This window comes from Odontesthes bonariensis, chromosome 23 (genome assembly GCF_027942865.1).
Source record: "Odontesthes bonariensis isolate fOdoBon6 chromosome 23, fOdoBon6.hap1, whole genome shotgun sequence".
Taxonomy (NCBI): Eukaryota; Metazoa; Chordata; class Actinopteri; order Atheriniformes; family Atherinopsidae; genus Odontesthes; species Odontesthes bonariensis.
The window spans coordinates 6,076,376-6,091,139 of NC_134528.1; the positions used below are offsets into that span (position 1 = coordinate 6,076,376).

Sequence of the window (14,764 nt, forward strand, 5' to 3'; positions counted from 1 at the left end):
CAGCCGCTCTCCTCCACCATCACCCTACATGGCTATTTGTGTGCTGGACTTAGTTTTGCAGTGAAATGTACAAAATATTTTTTATTCCAAATTGCATCTTTATTGGTTCTCTTCAATGATGTCACGGCAAGGAAAAAAACATTTGAAAACCTACATTCAACCCAAAAAAAACTTAACTTCAGCCGCTTAATCCACTTGTTCCCCAGAGTTGATAATCAGTCACACGAATCTATTTAACGCAGGAAAAGCCACAGCAGATTCCAGGTCCACGAATACCAACAACATTCAGTCGAATGTGTTCGCTCGTTTCGCATTCCAGTTTCCCTTTTTGTCTGAATGAGTTTAGCAGTTTCTTCCAATGCTTTCGCTTGTTTTAATCCATCCTTACAGTTCGCCTTTTCCACCTGAGCATCATGGGTGGGACAAATACAGTACTTAGTTTGGATTTCAGAACTAAGATCCAATCAGATCCAATAAAAATAGATTAAATTACAAAACGGAAAACCAAATTTCGACCCACGAGGCCTTAAACAATGTTTCGTTGATACGATTAAATAAAAACATGTTCTCTGGTGATATCAGGTGTAACATGAAAGCACTCCGAGTCGCAGCTGTGAACGCCATCTGCAAAAGAAATTAATTCTACTGATAAACCGTATACATAAATCTTGCCATTTCTTCATTTTTTTGCTCTAAATCATCAGTTTCCGCTCAGACTCTCCAGCTATGCGGGAGTTTCTGTCCTCCGCTGCGTCAGTGCTCACGTTGTTGTCAGAAAACTTTCTGTTCTGAGCCGAACGCACAGCTGACATCTTCGTCCTCCAATCGCCGTCTCTCAGAGCCGGGCCAGCTGCTATCATCGGCTTTCATCTTTCAACTGCCCTCCCACTGGACACACAGGAGAGGTTTTAATTGGCTAATGGTGACCGCAGAGAGGGGGGGGGGGCAGGCTCTCTGGGTCAGGACTGTATCGTTCCTTTGAGGTACCACATCCCTGCGTGGCTGCTGCAGCACTCCTGCAACAACAAACTGAAGGTTAGATCAGTGGGAAACGGCGGATTAAAGTCGGAAATTCCGCCCCAGCACCCATCTCACCTGAAGCAGCCGGTCGATCTCGGCTTTAGAAGCGTCTCCAATCTCCTGCGCTAGCTTTGTTTGAATCATGTTCCTCCTGATTCGGTAGTTCTTCGTGAATAAGTCGTACAGCAGCCGACGGTGCTGCAGGAGAAAAACAGAACAGAGGAAATAATGGAAAGGTCTTGCTAAACTCCATCTTGCAGTAGGTAGTCTGAGTAGAGGAGAAACCGCTCATATTTCTCAGAGCAAAAGAAACAAAATCCACCCCTAAAGCTGATCAAATAACCAGCTCTGCTTCATCTGTAGTAGAACCAAAACACTTTACAACTCTGAGAAGTCGTGTGGTCCAACTAAGAATCTGTCTTGCATGTAATGACAGACTTAACTGATTTTTGCAGAGTTCAGAGAAGTCAAGGTGCAAAAGGGCCCAATTTCTCCCTCTTTCACTGAGTCCGTTACTGCGTTAACCTTAATGTTATAATAGATAAGGAGCAAAGTCTGAGAAATAAGCAACACAGTGAGGAAACCACACACAGCTGCTCTGACTAACGTAATCTTTAGTCTGAAGCTCGTGGGAATTCAGTGACTGCTGACACCGACTTGTGGTTTGCGGTCCGTTTTGGCAGCGAATGCCTTCACACAGCGAGTGTTTACCCTGTCGAAGTCGTCTCCGGTCTCCCACAAGCCAAACACCTTCTGTTCATCAGGAGCCGCTTTGCTCTGAGCAGGAAACTAAAAGTTAAAGAGAAACAAAGAAGTTAAAAGTTGACCTGAAGTCACGACCTTCTGAGATTGTTATCGGACCGTCCCAAAACAGTTTCTGTAATACCTGTTGAGCAAAACATGGACTAATAGCAACGCATTTCATTCACCAGCGTACCAGCTACAGTGAAGTCTAATCACCTTGTTTTCCCTCAGGCACCTGTTCTGCTTGTTAATTTGTTGTTCTGCTTGTTAATTTGATCTTCTGCTCAAATCCCCAGTCTAAACAAGAACAGTCTGAGCATCCACAGCCAGGATTATTTGTCCAGACACGACCCAGTGACTCAACGCTGATCTGTGAACTGTCAGATAGCTAAACAATAATGTTTACAGAGGGCAAAGAAAGACTCAAGATCTGCCTGTTTACAAATAACCTCCTGGCTTAACCATTAACTGAGCAGTAAAGGGCTTTGCTCTGGGACTAAGAATCTGTTGCGTAACAAAGATGGCTTCAAGCCATTCCACTCTCAACAGCCTTCAAAATCCTGCAAAATGGATAAGACCCAAGCCAGGACAGAGCTGGCTCAGAGAGCTTAAAGAATAAAGACACAAGAGGATGTGGCTAACACAACAGTCTTCCTTAAGCCTAAAAACAGCCACCTGAGCCCAAATGCACAACAGACCATCAGACTCCAAACACACAGGGCTATCAGGTGGCTCTTTGAATTTGAGTGGAACCTGAGAGCCAGGTTTGAGTGCACCTACTCGGAAAAACAACCGTTAATGTCGTTATTCTGTGCAAGAAAACGGATACGGCGAGAAATCCCCCTTTTATTCAGCACCACGGGTTGTTTTAAGTAGACAAACGAGAGGAGAAGCAGCTCTAATTTCAGGAAGGAAGGCAGCAATCCCGACAAATAAAAAGCCCAACGTGCAGGTGAATCAGAGGACCGATGAGCTCGGAGCCAAGCAGGCCGAACAATCCACAAATCACGCTTTTAAAAGCCGTTTCAGGAAGATAAGGGGCGGGGAAGTATGCGATAGTGCGGTTTAAGTGGAATGCATGTAAACCGGTAACAGGACTGCATCAACAAGAACATGACAGGAAGCTTCAAAAACTGGAAGAGCACCTGGGTCATCTAATCCCCCAAAGTAGAAGACATTCATCTGCTGTGTAACTGACAGTTTAACTACATCAGGATCTTATTCAGCCACGTTTCTTATTCACATTCAGCTGCTCTGCTGAGTTGCATGGTCTGAAGTGTGGATGTGGTTTCTGTACCAAAGCGACGATGGTTTGCTACTTCCTGTTGCTTTGCATGGGAAATGTGAAGCTGTGTGTTCAACATCCTGTTCGTGTAGGTTTGAACTTATTACTCTGCTGTAAACAGATCATTTCAATGAACAGCCAGAAAAGAATATAGATCTATCCCAACTCTGGAAAGCTTATACACATTGAACACGTTCACTGAGCAGGCGTTGAGAAGAAGAAAAACAATGTTTCATACAAACTGTAAGCACTCAAATTTGAAAAGAAAGAAAGAAAGAAAGAAAGAAAGAAAGAAAGAAAGAAAGAAGGAAACAGAGGAGGATCTATAGTGTATGTAAAGGAGTTTTGCATCCACGAGTTAGTAAATTCTGAGTTTTGACCATAGAAGAGAATACTTCTCCCTGAATACTGACAGGCACCATAATCTGTTTGCACTGGCAGAGCAGCACGGCGTCCTGGAGCATGTGGTCCGAGATGGAGTGAAGTATGTGCTGTCCCGCCGGCATGGAAGCCAGGTGCAGGTTAAACAGCCTCTTTAGCTCGTTCAGCGTCAGCACAAAATGTTTCCGGAAAGTTTTTAACACAAACGCCTGCAGCTCCGGGGACGGCGTGTTGGCGGGGCTCCCTCCGTTAGCGTGATCAAAACGGGGGGTGATGGCACTGGGGTAACCATTAACAGAACCGTTGGGGATGGAGGAGGAAGAGGTGTCCATTGGCTCATCCTCATTGTTGCTGACAGGGTCCCGTTTGATGTGGACGCTGCTTCCTGCGTGTCTGGTGTCCAGGTCCTTCTGCAGGGACGACTGGTTTTCTTGCGCTCGCCCCTGAGCCATCCTCAGGCGCTGCTCCCCGCTGATGTGGACGGGCTCTAAAAACACAGCATGCGAACGTCAGCTCAGGTAATCTCTGCTGAGTATTTCACCAACAGCAAGCTCTTACTCACCAGGCTGAGGGGCATTCTTTGGCACCATGTCTTCTTTAGAGAAACTGAACACCTTTTCCAACCTTTAAGGCAGACAGGGCAGATTGTTCCTGATAAACAACAAGCTATCTTCCTAAAAGAATCTTCAACAGCACTTTAATACCCTGGTGAGATTGTTAATGAAACCTACTTGCTCTGGATGCCAAGCCACAGCATGTGCTGCCTGTTCTCAATATCTGGGTGTTTCTTAATGAAGTCCACATCAGTAGGCAACAGGAACTCCCAGCCCCGGTTGATCCGAGGAGCAGCCACATGCTCGAGAAACTCCTTCACATCCTCTGGAGGAAGCTAACAGAGGGAAAGGGAGGGAGTAGTTTGTTTTGTTTACCCAAATAAACAGAAATGAGGCAAGAGGAAAGTGTTCAGAGTCGGCCCCGCTCCAATAAAGCACCCATCAAAGACTGTGGAGCTACTTCCACTGATCAACCATTCCTAAATTATTCAAGACAGTTTCATAGGTTTGATTTCATGGTTAAATAACATCTCAGAGTTCAGATTTACTTTTTAAAAATCACACTGAGCCTTACTTTGATGATGGATGTAATCTCCTTTCTCATCACAGAGCGCACCTGCGTGAACCTCCACATCTAAACAAAAGAAATAAGTGATTTACTAGGACTTCAAAAAGAATGCACTGGATTTAATTCTGCATTGTTTAATAAAAAGGGACAACGACAGGGAAAAACAGCTCACCACAAAATCCCTGCCGCGACAGAGGACCTCAGCGGGGACGCCACTGTGAGCGCTGCACGTGTTTTTAGGATACAAAACGTCACTGGGGACAAAAACACATCAACATCAGTAATATTCAAACTAATCAACTCTGCTTTTACCACAAAAGATCCACGTGCAAACTGGTGGAGAGAAAAAAAAAAAAAAAAAAAAAGGAGGAGGAATGGTCTCACCTCTTTACAACCCAGTTCCCCTGAACCAGCAGCGCCACCTGCTGGATGCAGCGCAGCACTGAGGTCTGGTCGGTGCCAGAGGCGAGCAGGCCCATCAGGTTAGCGAATGGCATTACTTTGACTGCAGAGAGCAGAAATTATAGAAGGAAATGTGACAGGAGTCAACTAAAAGGTAGATTTCTACATCACCTTTGGGTTCAAACTGAAAACACTCCAAACGTTGCACCATATTCCAACATCCTGCACCCGAGGAAGATTAAACTTCCAAACACGCAGCAGGCCTAATATTGCTAAACACACTGTGGCGCCCCCTTGGCCTACCATTCTTCATCAGGGTCTTGACTTGTTCTCCCAGCGGCAGAGTGCGGAGCTGTGCCATTGAGAGCACATTACTGGGACCAACGGGCTTTGCTCTAACAGAGAAATAGATAGTCATGTCAATGGTGCATTTCAGTGAATGTGCTTCTGTTTAAATCGACAATCATTTATCAGAAAAGGAGCAGATACTCACACTTTCTCTTCTTCGAGAGGGGGCATCAGCATGTCCAAGTACTCCCTGAGAAAATAAGAGGAAAGGTCTGTAATCTGAGGTGAGCACAGCTGGGAGGTGAAAACAGATCAGAGTGAAGCTAGGAAATGCTGACAGGATGGTGGATCTGTAGATGTTCCTATGAATTAGTGACAAGAGTATCTTTGACCTCCAGCAACAAGATGTAATTCTGACAAATCGCCTTCAAATCGATGAGCTGCGAATAGTAGTGCTGTTAGGTTTACAACAAAATAATCCACGGTATTAATGAGAGTAGGTCTCATCAAAATGGGTAGAGGGTTCAATTTATAAGTTAAATGCCTCAAGACAAACAGCTGATGACTGTATCTCTTCTCTCAGGATCTGTTAAACCAGAACAGAGGAAGAGGGCACAGTGAGACGGTGTCACTATGAAAGCAGCAGTGCTAACCATCATTCCACCCAAAATCATGAAAGTGAATGACGATACAAAATCCGGTTTGACCATGCTGCAAATAAACACAGTATGCCTCAGACTCTAACCAGTTAAAGTCGTGTAACCCACTGTGACGTTTGCTCATACTCACTTTGGAGTTTTGACCAGCTCAGAGTTTTCAGAGGCGTCCCCAGACTGACACAAAAGGTACTGCCTTTCATGCTCCGAGTGCCCGTCCTGCGTTAAAATAACATGTCAAACACAAAACTAAAAGACTGCAACACACTATGAAGCGTCGCATGAGGTTTTGTTTTGTTTTTTTGTTGAAAAATTGTTAAGAGCTCCCTCTACCTTAACACCGTGGTACTGCAGGTGAATCCAGGGTTCCTCCGCCTGCTTCTTCTGCAGGAACTCGTAGGACTGGATCCTCCTCTGCCGGGCCTGCTCTGACTCGGGGCGGGCGAACCTCACCTGGAAGTGAACACAAACAGAGGACGTTTCATAATTCTTGTATTTTCATAAGCGCTTAAAGCGATACTCCGGAGTAGATTCAACCTGGGGTCATTTGAACCGTGATATCCAGCCAAGTAGCCCACCTGCAGTTTTTTCGATATTGGCTGAACATCAGCTGAGTTACTGAGTTATCCCGAATAGCTTCGTACAAGCGCTAACGGACCCTGGCAGTATCTCCAAAATTACCACACTAAAATCACATGCCATGACACCAAACTTCTACAGTAGTACAAATATGGTCTGTACTCACAAAACGATGCATTTGGAAGTTTGAAAATAGTCCAGGAGTTTATTATTATTAACACAAGCCTGATAGCTTTTCTGCTGCTAAAGCTGCGTCGACGTCACTTCTGGGAGCTTCAAAGTAAGATGAGGGTTGATCTACTACTGTAGACAACAAAGTATATGCCATATTCTACATGAATTTTTATGTTGTAGAGTTGTGAAATTATTTTAATAATGGAGAAATTGAGCAGCCTTGCTTTGTTGTCTACAGTAGTAGCTCAACCCTCATCTTACTTTGAAGCTCCCAGAAGTGACGTCGACGCAGCTTTAGCAGCAGAAAAGCTATCAGGCTTGTGTTGATAATAATAAACTCCTGGACTATTTTCAAACTTCCAAATGCATCGTTTTGTGAGTACAGACCATATTTGTACTACTGTAGAAGTTTGGTGTCATGGCATGTGATTTTAGTGTGGTAATTTTGGAGATACGGACCAGGATCCATTAACCCTTGTAGAAGCTATTCGGGATAACTCAGTAACTCGGCTGATGTTCAGCCAATATCGAAAAAACTGTGGGTGGGTTACTTGGCTGGATATCACGGTTCAAATGACCCCAGGGTGAATCTACTCCGGAGTATCGCTTTAAAGCCAGCGTAATTATGATTTTATGCTGCGTGTGTGTAAACGCCCATCTTTACCGTAATGGCTTTGGCTTCCTCCTCAGCTTCATCCTGAGACGAATCTCCACCTACAGGAGGGAGACTCTCGTCATGTAACATTTGCACATGATCGTAGCACATTCGAAGATGTTACGTTTGAGACTGCTTGAGGACTTACAAGTTAGACATATCAAACACAAAATTAAACTTCTCCCAGCTATTTTCTAGACAAATCAATGGTTTTATCAATTAGATCTGAGAAAAAAGTGAAAGTTAGTGGCCTTTTAGACCTAAAGATAGTCTTGATTTATCTCATGAACGACCAAAATATCAAAGATATTCAAATAAAAATACAAGAGAGGCACCACTCATGTTTAAAGAGTTGGTAAGAGGCAATTCTGTGAGCAATTGGCTTAAAGAAAACAGTCAAAACTGTGTGTAAAAAGAGCATGTTTTGATTTTGATACCAGTAACTAGGCACTTTTAGTCACGTATTTTTTTTCATATATGTAAAGATATTTAGTTTATCAAAGAAATAAAAAATGTCTTCCCAATTTAGTGTCATTTCTAAAAATAAAAACAGGAGCCTACGCCAACTTCTTTCACGATCAAACGAGGAAAACGCACCTTCGTTTGCCGCCTCGCGCTCTCTGGTTTTGTTGTCAGCCTTGTCCAGGTAAGAGAAGCTGGGTCTCATCTGCAGGATTCCCGTCAGAGGGGTGATATGAAGCTCGCCTGTTCACAAAAACAACAACAGTTCAATGGCTTCCATTCATTTAACGTCACAAAGTAGCTCTCAATGACATATCAGGTGATAATTGTCAAGGCAGTTAAATGATTGAGTTAAAAAAAAAAAAAAAAAAGGGACTCTTGACGTTGAGTGAACTTTGAATGTTTACAGGAGCAGGCCAGATAAAAAATAAACTGCGGCAGCTGTTTAACCAGTTAATCTGGTCTGACCTTTGCGAAACACAGCAGCCGCATATCTGGAGGTGTTGGTGGTTGCCTGAATGGAGGAGAAGGTCTGCTTGTCCATCTTTTTTCTGAAGAGGAACCATTTAAAAAAAAAAAAAAAAAAAAGAGAGAGAGAACACTCGGTCAAGCAAACTATCTGGCAAATCCTTCAGCTTAACAATCAAAGGAAAGTTCTAGAAAATAAAATTCTCCAGGTTCGACGCACGCGGAGTAGGTGTTTGTTTCGTCGTAAGTTGTGCCGTCCACATTCAGAGCTATCTGCTCTCCTTTACTGCGACAGTAGTTCGGACTCATGGTGTCGATGGCCATTTCCAGCTCCACCTGTCCCACGAGCACAACAAAAAGTACACAATAAATGCTTTGCGATTATTGTTATTCCAATCAACGAAAGCGGAGACGAGCCGAGTATCACGATGTGGGAAATCTTTTGTATTTTGCATTAACTAGCAAAACAATGGAAAATGAACATATTACTGTTATCTAATTCACTGACCTGCAGCTCAGAAAAACCACAAAACTAGAAGCTCAAAATCTTCAAAATGAAAAAGTCTTGTATAAAGCTGGTAAAAACCACTGGACTAAAAAGTGACGACAGAAAGGCATCAGATGCCTAAAACAGACTTTAAGGAGCACGTTTACCCTCTGCTGTTTGGGTTTTATCTTAGCAGACAGGTGGTTGACATCATCATAGGTCATAGTGGCCGGGCGTACGGGGTACTGCGTCAGAAAAAAACAAGACTTGTTAGTCAGAGACCCGTGACATTTTTAACCATTTAGCACCAGGATCTTGCACGATAAAGGTAAAAGCTCACCTGGAAAAGATACAGCTTATCTGCCAGACTTTTGGCGAGGTACACGTCGATCTAAATGAAACGGAAAAGCGGAATAAAGTCACTCAGATTGTACAAACTGATGTATGGAGCAAGGAGATTCTCTCAGTCAGGCGGGCTGTTTCAGGTGCTGTTTTTATAGCTGGATATTTCTGCTCCGATTTTTCTGCTGGCTTCTCTTACGAAACAATTACTGAACTCACTGAGACAACCCCCTGTCCTCTCATTGGTTCTCAAAGTCATGGGTCAAACAAAACCTCCACGCATCTAATAATTTTCTCATCTTTGCCTTACAGGGAGAGTAAGGCCCCCCTGTCCTCGACTCGTACGAGACTCAAATGTTGACAGCTTCTTTTCTAAAACTTAAACTTTCCTATTAACCATTCTTTTATTTATACATTCAACAGATATATTTCTCACAACCTATTGACCTTAGTTGTAAACCTCCTCCCCTCTCACCCCTTATAACATCCTCTTAGATGTCAAAGGTCAAAATGTGATTGATCAAAGTCTGGCTTCGTGTTAGTTTACATTAAAGAACGAAGAATGGAGTTTTTCAAAAAACCTTGCTAACCCGCGCACACTGTGAGTTACCGTTTACTGTTAATGTGCGGCAATGTCTGCAAAAATATGATCTGCACAGACACCTCATCAAAAGAAAACTTTTCCCCGAGTCCTCACCACCAAATTCAGCGTCGGAAATCTGCAAATGAAGTCCTGTGGACTGAAGAAGGTCAAGCAGAATATTTTACTAGTCAACAGGAAGGATGGGGCTGATGAAACACCAGCAAATTTAGGGGGAACACTCAAAAAATAAATAAAAGGGTTACCTTTTTAAATCTTAGCTGGCGGGAAAAAAAACTGGCTACAAGCTCAGTCATTCTTCTGCTCGTTCAGCCAGCACAGCTCATGCAACACAAGCTACATTAATTTCTGAGTATGAATGAATAACAGCTGTTCTTGTGGTACAAACTGAGGTCAACAGATTTGACGAGCTGTTGGGGAGGTTAAACCTGAGATGACGGAGATGAAAAACAGAGGGGGGGGGGCAGAAATAAAACGCAGAGAACACTTGACCACTGGTGCCCAAACCGTATGCTGCTGTCCCCTGAGCTGAGGAGTCACAGTGTGTCAAAAGCCCTGTTGATTTGTAAACTAATATTTATTACATGATCTATTATGCACAAATGGGCATCACGAGTCCTTGAATAATTTAGGTGTTTAACCTTTTATTAAGTTAAGTCTAGGTTAGTATTATTAAACTACATAAATTGTTGACAATTCCCCCAAATCATGCTTTAGTCTGCATTTCTGCTTGCTTATTTTCCCACATTCTGTCTAAACATTATTAAATACTTTCAAATCTGACCATCTATTATCTTCTGCTTTGTGAAGGTTGGGTCTCGGAGGCAACAGGTGGAGGAGGGAAAGCCAAAGATCTGCAGTGTCCGCAGCAACACTTTCCACCCAGTGGCGGCTCCTGACATTTTTTTTAGGTAGTGCAATTTCCAGTCTGTGAAAGCTGCATCAGAGTGTGCTGTGCGAAGCTGAACTGATTGCACTGATGCAAACCTGTTATGCTCCCACACATGAAATAAAATGTCCAATCGTCCAGAAACTCCTTGTCTTCCTTAAATAAACACAACGCAGAGTCGAGGGGTTATTTGGTCTGCCAAATAACCAAAGTGACTGCAATTTCCCCCCGTTATGTCCATAAGTACCATAAAAGTCCATAGGACTGAGGTATATTTGTCTAGGTAGCATAATTTATTGTAATAATTTTAAATAATTTTTTGTTATTTTTTTGCATAATTTGCCAATCAGTTAATATTACACCTTAACCATTATTTATTTATTTTCCTCATATTGTTCCAGGATTCTATGAACTAAGTAAACACATAAGCTCTTAATGATAAGATTCATTCAATTTTCATTCTAAAGAATGTAATTAAAATGACAACATATAAATCCAAGTCAAGTGTTTATTGAAGTTTTGGATAAAAGTATAACCAGTTGTCAAACATGGTTAAGTGCAGCTTACTTATGTGAGATTTCTCTCTTTTTTAAATATAATACTGCACCATTAACAATGAATGTGTCATTATACATTCTGCTATCATTGTCAACATTATATAAAAGATTTAAATCATTACAAGTCAATGATTGAGCACAAAAGGGTAAGTTATTTAGCTACATCAAATACTACCTGGAAAATAGCAGGGTTGGTGGAGCCCTGGGTTTCATCTTTGCCTCGCAAGGCGAGCCCGAAAATCCTGCAAAATTCTTCCAAACTTCCTTCTCCGCATTAGTACGACGACTAAAGGGTACTTCTGTCAGAAATACTACCGTATTGTTGCACTCGACACTCGCCATCTTCTTCATAGAATGTTTTTTTTTTTTTTCTTTATTGAAAACCACAATGTTACAACAACAAGTAGAACGTTCATGGTCCCGTGCAACAGACACATGACGAAAGCACGTTGTGCGTCGTTTGTGCGAGCACATAAACCCTCATAGAAAATGCATTGGGAGCAGGATTTTTGAAAAAAACCGAGGTCCCATTCATGTCAATGGGAGCTTCCTGGTGCAAATTCGACCCTGACAGAAATCGCACAAAATGGGCGTAGCAACCCCAGGCGCGACCTTAATCTGATTGGACAATGACATATACAACCAGTTTGCCTAGTAGATCAGTCCCACCTTAGCAACTAGATTAAAAAAAAAAAAAAAAAAAACTCTGTGTTTGGTAGTGCGTCGCACAAATCGCCCCTATGGAGGAGCCGCCGCTGTTTCCACCTCCTCCTGGGGGGCTCCAGAGGCGTTCTCGGGCCAGAAGGGATATATAATCCCTTAAAGGGATAATCTGGAGTAAAATGCACTTTAGATCAATTTACGGGATGTTGGGAGTACATACGTTGAGTTGACATCAAAATCATGTCATTCGGATGTGTTTTGAGAATTTCGATTTGACCGTTTTTAGCCAAAAGTCGTTAGCCTGGAAGTGAATGGGGCAAATCATGTCACCGCTACAAAACGCTATTTTTATACCTCTTCTACAGCTCCAAACAACATAACACTTACGTGGTAGTGAGTAGAGGGTCCCTAAAGCCAAACCGAAGTGTCCCGAGGTCTTCATGTGGTCGGATATAGAGTCCAGAATGAATTTAATCAAGCCAGGACCTTTCCGGAAATGTGTCTGCTGCAGCTGCCGCTACAGACCGTGGTGAAGTTGGTTTGATATTGGTTTGAAAAAAAAGACACCTTATTTCCTTATTGTGAATATCTGTCGAATATCCAATATCAAACCAACTTCACCACGGTCTGTAGCGGCAGCTGCAGCAGACACATTTGCGGAAAGGTACTGGCTTGATTAAATTCATTCTGGACTCTATATCCGACCACATGAAGACCTCGGGACACTTCGGTTTGGCTTTAGGGACCCTCTACTCACTACCACGTAAGTGTTATGTTGTTTGGAGCTGTAGAAGAGGTATAAAAATAGCGTTTTGTAGCGGTGACATGATATACCCGCGTCACCTCCAGGCTAACGACTTTTGGCTAAAAACGGTCAAATCGAAATTCTCAAAACACATCCGAATGACATGATTTTGATGTCAACTCAACGTATGTACTCCCAACATCCCGTAAATTGATCTGAAGTGCATTTTACTCCGGATTATCCCTTTAAGTGTGCTCTAGGTCTGCCCTGAGGCCTCGTCCCAGTTGGACCCACCTAAAAAACCTCCAAAGGGAGGTTACCAGGAGCCACCCTAATCAGATGCCAGAACCACCTCAGCTGACTTTGATGCAGAGGAGCATCTAACTAAGGCTGAGCCCAGCCACCCTCTTAAAGAATTTCAGCTGCTTGTAGAGGACTGGAGCAAAGATGGAGCAGTAAATGGAAACCTTTCAGCTCAGCTAACCCTTTACAGCAAGCTACAAAGAAATAAATGAATAGTTTATCTGAAATATTCTCAGCATACCTCCTCTATAATGGGATCATCATCATCACCACTGGCCATATTGACGTGATCAGAGGGACGGGCTGAAAGGAGATGTCACAGGAGAGGAGCAGCAGGAGATCTCAGGGATCCAACCTGGACAACAAAAACACACCGAGTTATTTACTCATACCAAGAGGTTACACCCATAGTGGTGATAAAGAACAGCCAGCTGGTGCAGTTACACAATATGCTATGATTCACTGAGTTGGTACGAGTACACAGTCCACTTACAAGTAAAAATACCAACAACTATGAAGACCCTGAAGTGGACACTGCTAGATCATGATCATGTTATCTGTCAGATGATGCTTTCACTGACACAGCCAGGTATAACACTCACATGATATAACTGTACGCAATCCCCTTTAAATGGCTGATCTTCAGGAAAACGCCTTTTATTAGGCATTATGTGTGGTATACACGTCAAAACAGTGATTTCAGACTATTATAACAATCACAGCAGATACCTACACGTATAAAAGTCAGTTTCTAGCACCGTTAGCTTTATCAGCCAGGTTGCAGAAGAGTTGTATCTACACAAAGGCCCACATTACACAGCGGTAATCTTAACCCCTATACACGTAAAAACAACAAGACAAAAAACATCAAGCTAAATGCCTCCATTTACTGTAAATGCTTAAGCAACGTATACGCTAACAGGATGCTAGCCGGTGATAACAAGCCTAGCCAAACTACTGGCACCCACTAGCTTAGCTCGGCATGCTAACACACACATGCTAGACAAAATTAGTCATCGGCCTGGATTTAACGAGCCTTAATGTAAACGGCATCCACACGAGACACCTGAGCAAAAGTAGCTCTCACCTGCACACTTCACCACACAGTTTGTACTATCTCATTAGGGTGTATGGGCAGTCCATGAATCTGGTGCGCAAATGAGCAGAAGTCAGGCAACTGATCTCTACAGCTCGACTCGAGGTACCATGTTGACTCTGCCTCACAGACACGTGGGGAGGAGCTCGTGTCCAAAATGCTAGGAAGTTCTCACAGGGGCACTGTTGTTTTAGTATTTTTCATATCAGTTAATGTTTTTTGATTAATTTTAACAGAAGATAGATTTTTGTTGTTGCAGGTAGCTGACTTATTGGCTGAGGACACCTTGCTGTGATGGGCATAAAAAACTACTGGCAGCGGTGGGATTCGAACCCACGCCCCCGAAGAGACTGGAGCCTTAATCCAGCGCCTTAGACCGCTCGGCCACGCTACCTTGTGCGTTGCTGAGAAGTGAGCGTCTAATTGTTGTACTCGTCATATCCTTCCTGGCTTAAGGAATCTGTACAGATGGATGTTTGACACGTATTGTACACAGGATATAACTCCATTACAATGTGTGACCCGTTGTTCTCCTCAAAAGGGTATGTCATACATTTATGACAACGAAAACTTAATTAAAAGAGTTTAAATCGGTGTGTTTTCAATTATCCTGTGCAAAAAACAGCAAGGTAATAAAAGACAGATGAGTAAACAGAACACTCTTTTTTTATTTTTTATCCAAACCTTTATTTTAAACAAACAAGCAGGTGAACAGCTGATTTTGCTTTATTTCTTAACGACAATAGTCTGTGAAATAGTACAGCCGACGTTGTTTGGAATTAGTCTGTTAGAAAAGGCAACATATAGTGTATTAAAAACAGCATATTCGAGGCATCTGTTAAACA

The 14,764-nt window shown here is 42.8% G+C and overlaps 1 protein-coding gene and 1 non-coding gene across 2 annotated transcripts; both read right to left on the reverse strand.

The window, feature by feature from the left end:
- Positions 1-83: 83 nt before the first annotated feature.
- polr3e (polymerase (RNA) III (DNA directed) polypeptide E) lies at positions 84-14,050 on the reverse strand. Its single transcript, XM_075457602.1, has 21 exons — positions 13,911-14,050; positions 13,065-13,178; positions 9,064-9,114; positions 8,891-8,968; positions 8,457-8,572; positions 8,237-8,319; positions 7,904-8,011; positions 7,316-7,365; positions 6,232-6,351; positions 6,032-6,117; positions 5,448-5,492; positions 5,258-5,349; positions 4,937-5,057; positions 4,725-4,806; positions 4,559-4,618; positions 4,162-4,319; positions 3,993-4,054; positions 3,463-3,917; positions 1,732-1,809; positions 1,096-1,218; positions 84-1,016 (listed from the first exon to the last, which is right to left on the reverse strand). The coding sequence occupies exons 2-21, from the start codon at positions 13,101-13,103 to the stop codon at positions 960-962; spliced, it is 2,064 nt and encodes a 687-aa protein (XP_075313717.1). The 5' UTR covers positions 13,104-13,178; positions 13,911-14,050; the 3' UTR covers positions 84-959.
- Positions 14,051-14,231: 181 nt separating this feature from the next.
- trnal-aag (transfer RNA leucine (anticodon AAG)) lies at positions 14,232-14,313 on the reverse strand. Its single transcript has one exon. It is a non-coding gene; the product is annotated as a tRNA-Leu (tRNA).
- Positions 14,314-14,764: the final 451 nt, after the last annotated feature.

Coding starts and splice junctions, on each gene's coding strand:
- polr3e (XM_075457602.1), bottom strand. CDS start 13,103: ATGGCCAGTGGTGATGATGATGATCCCATTATAGAGGAG. Junction 8,573..8,890: donor TAAAACCCAAACAGCAGAGG/GTAAACGTGCTC, acceptor CTCGTGGGACAG/GTGGAGCTGGAAATGGCCAT. Junction 6,118..6,231: donor TGCAGTACCACGGTGTTAAG/GTAGAGGGAGCT, acceptor ATTTTAACGCAG/GACGGGCACTCGGAGCATGA.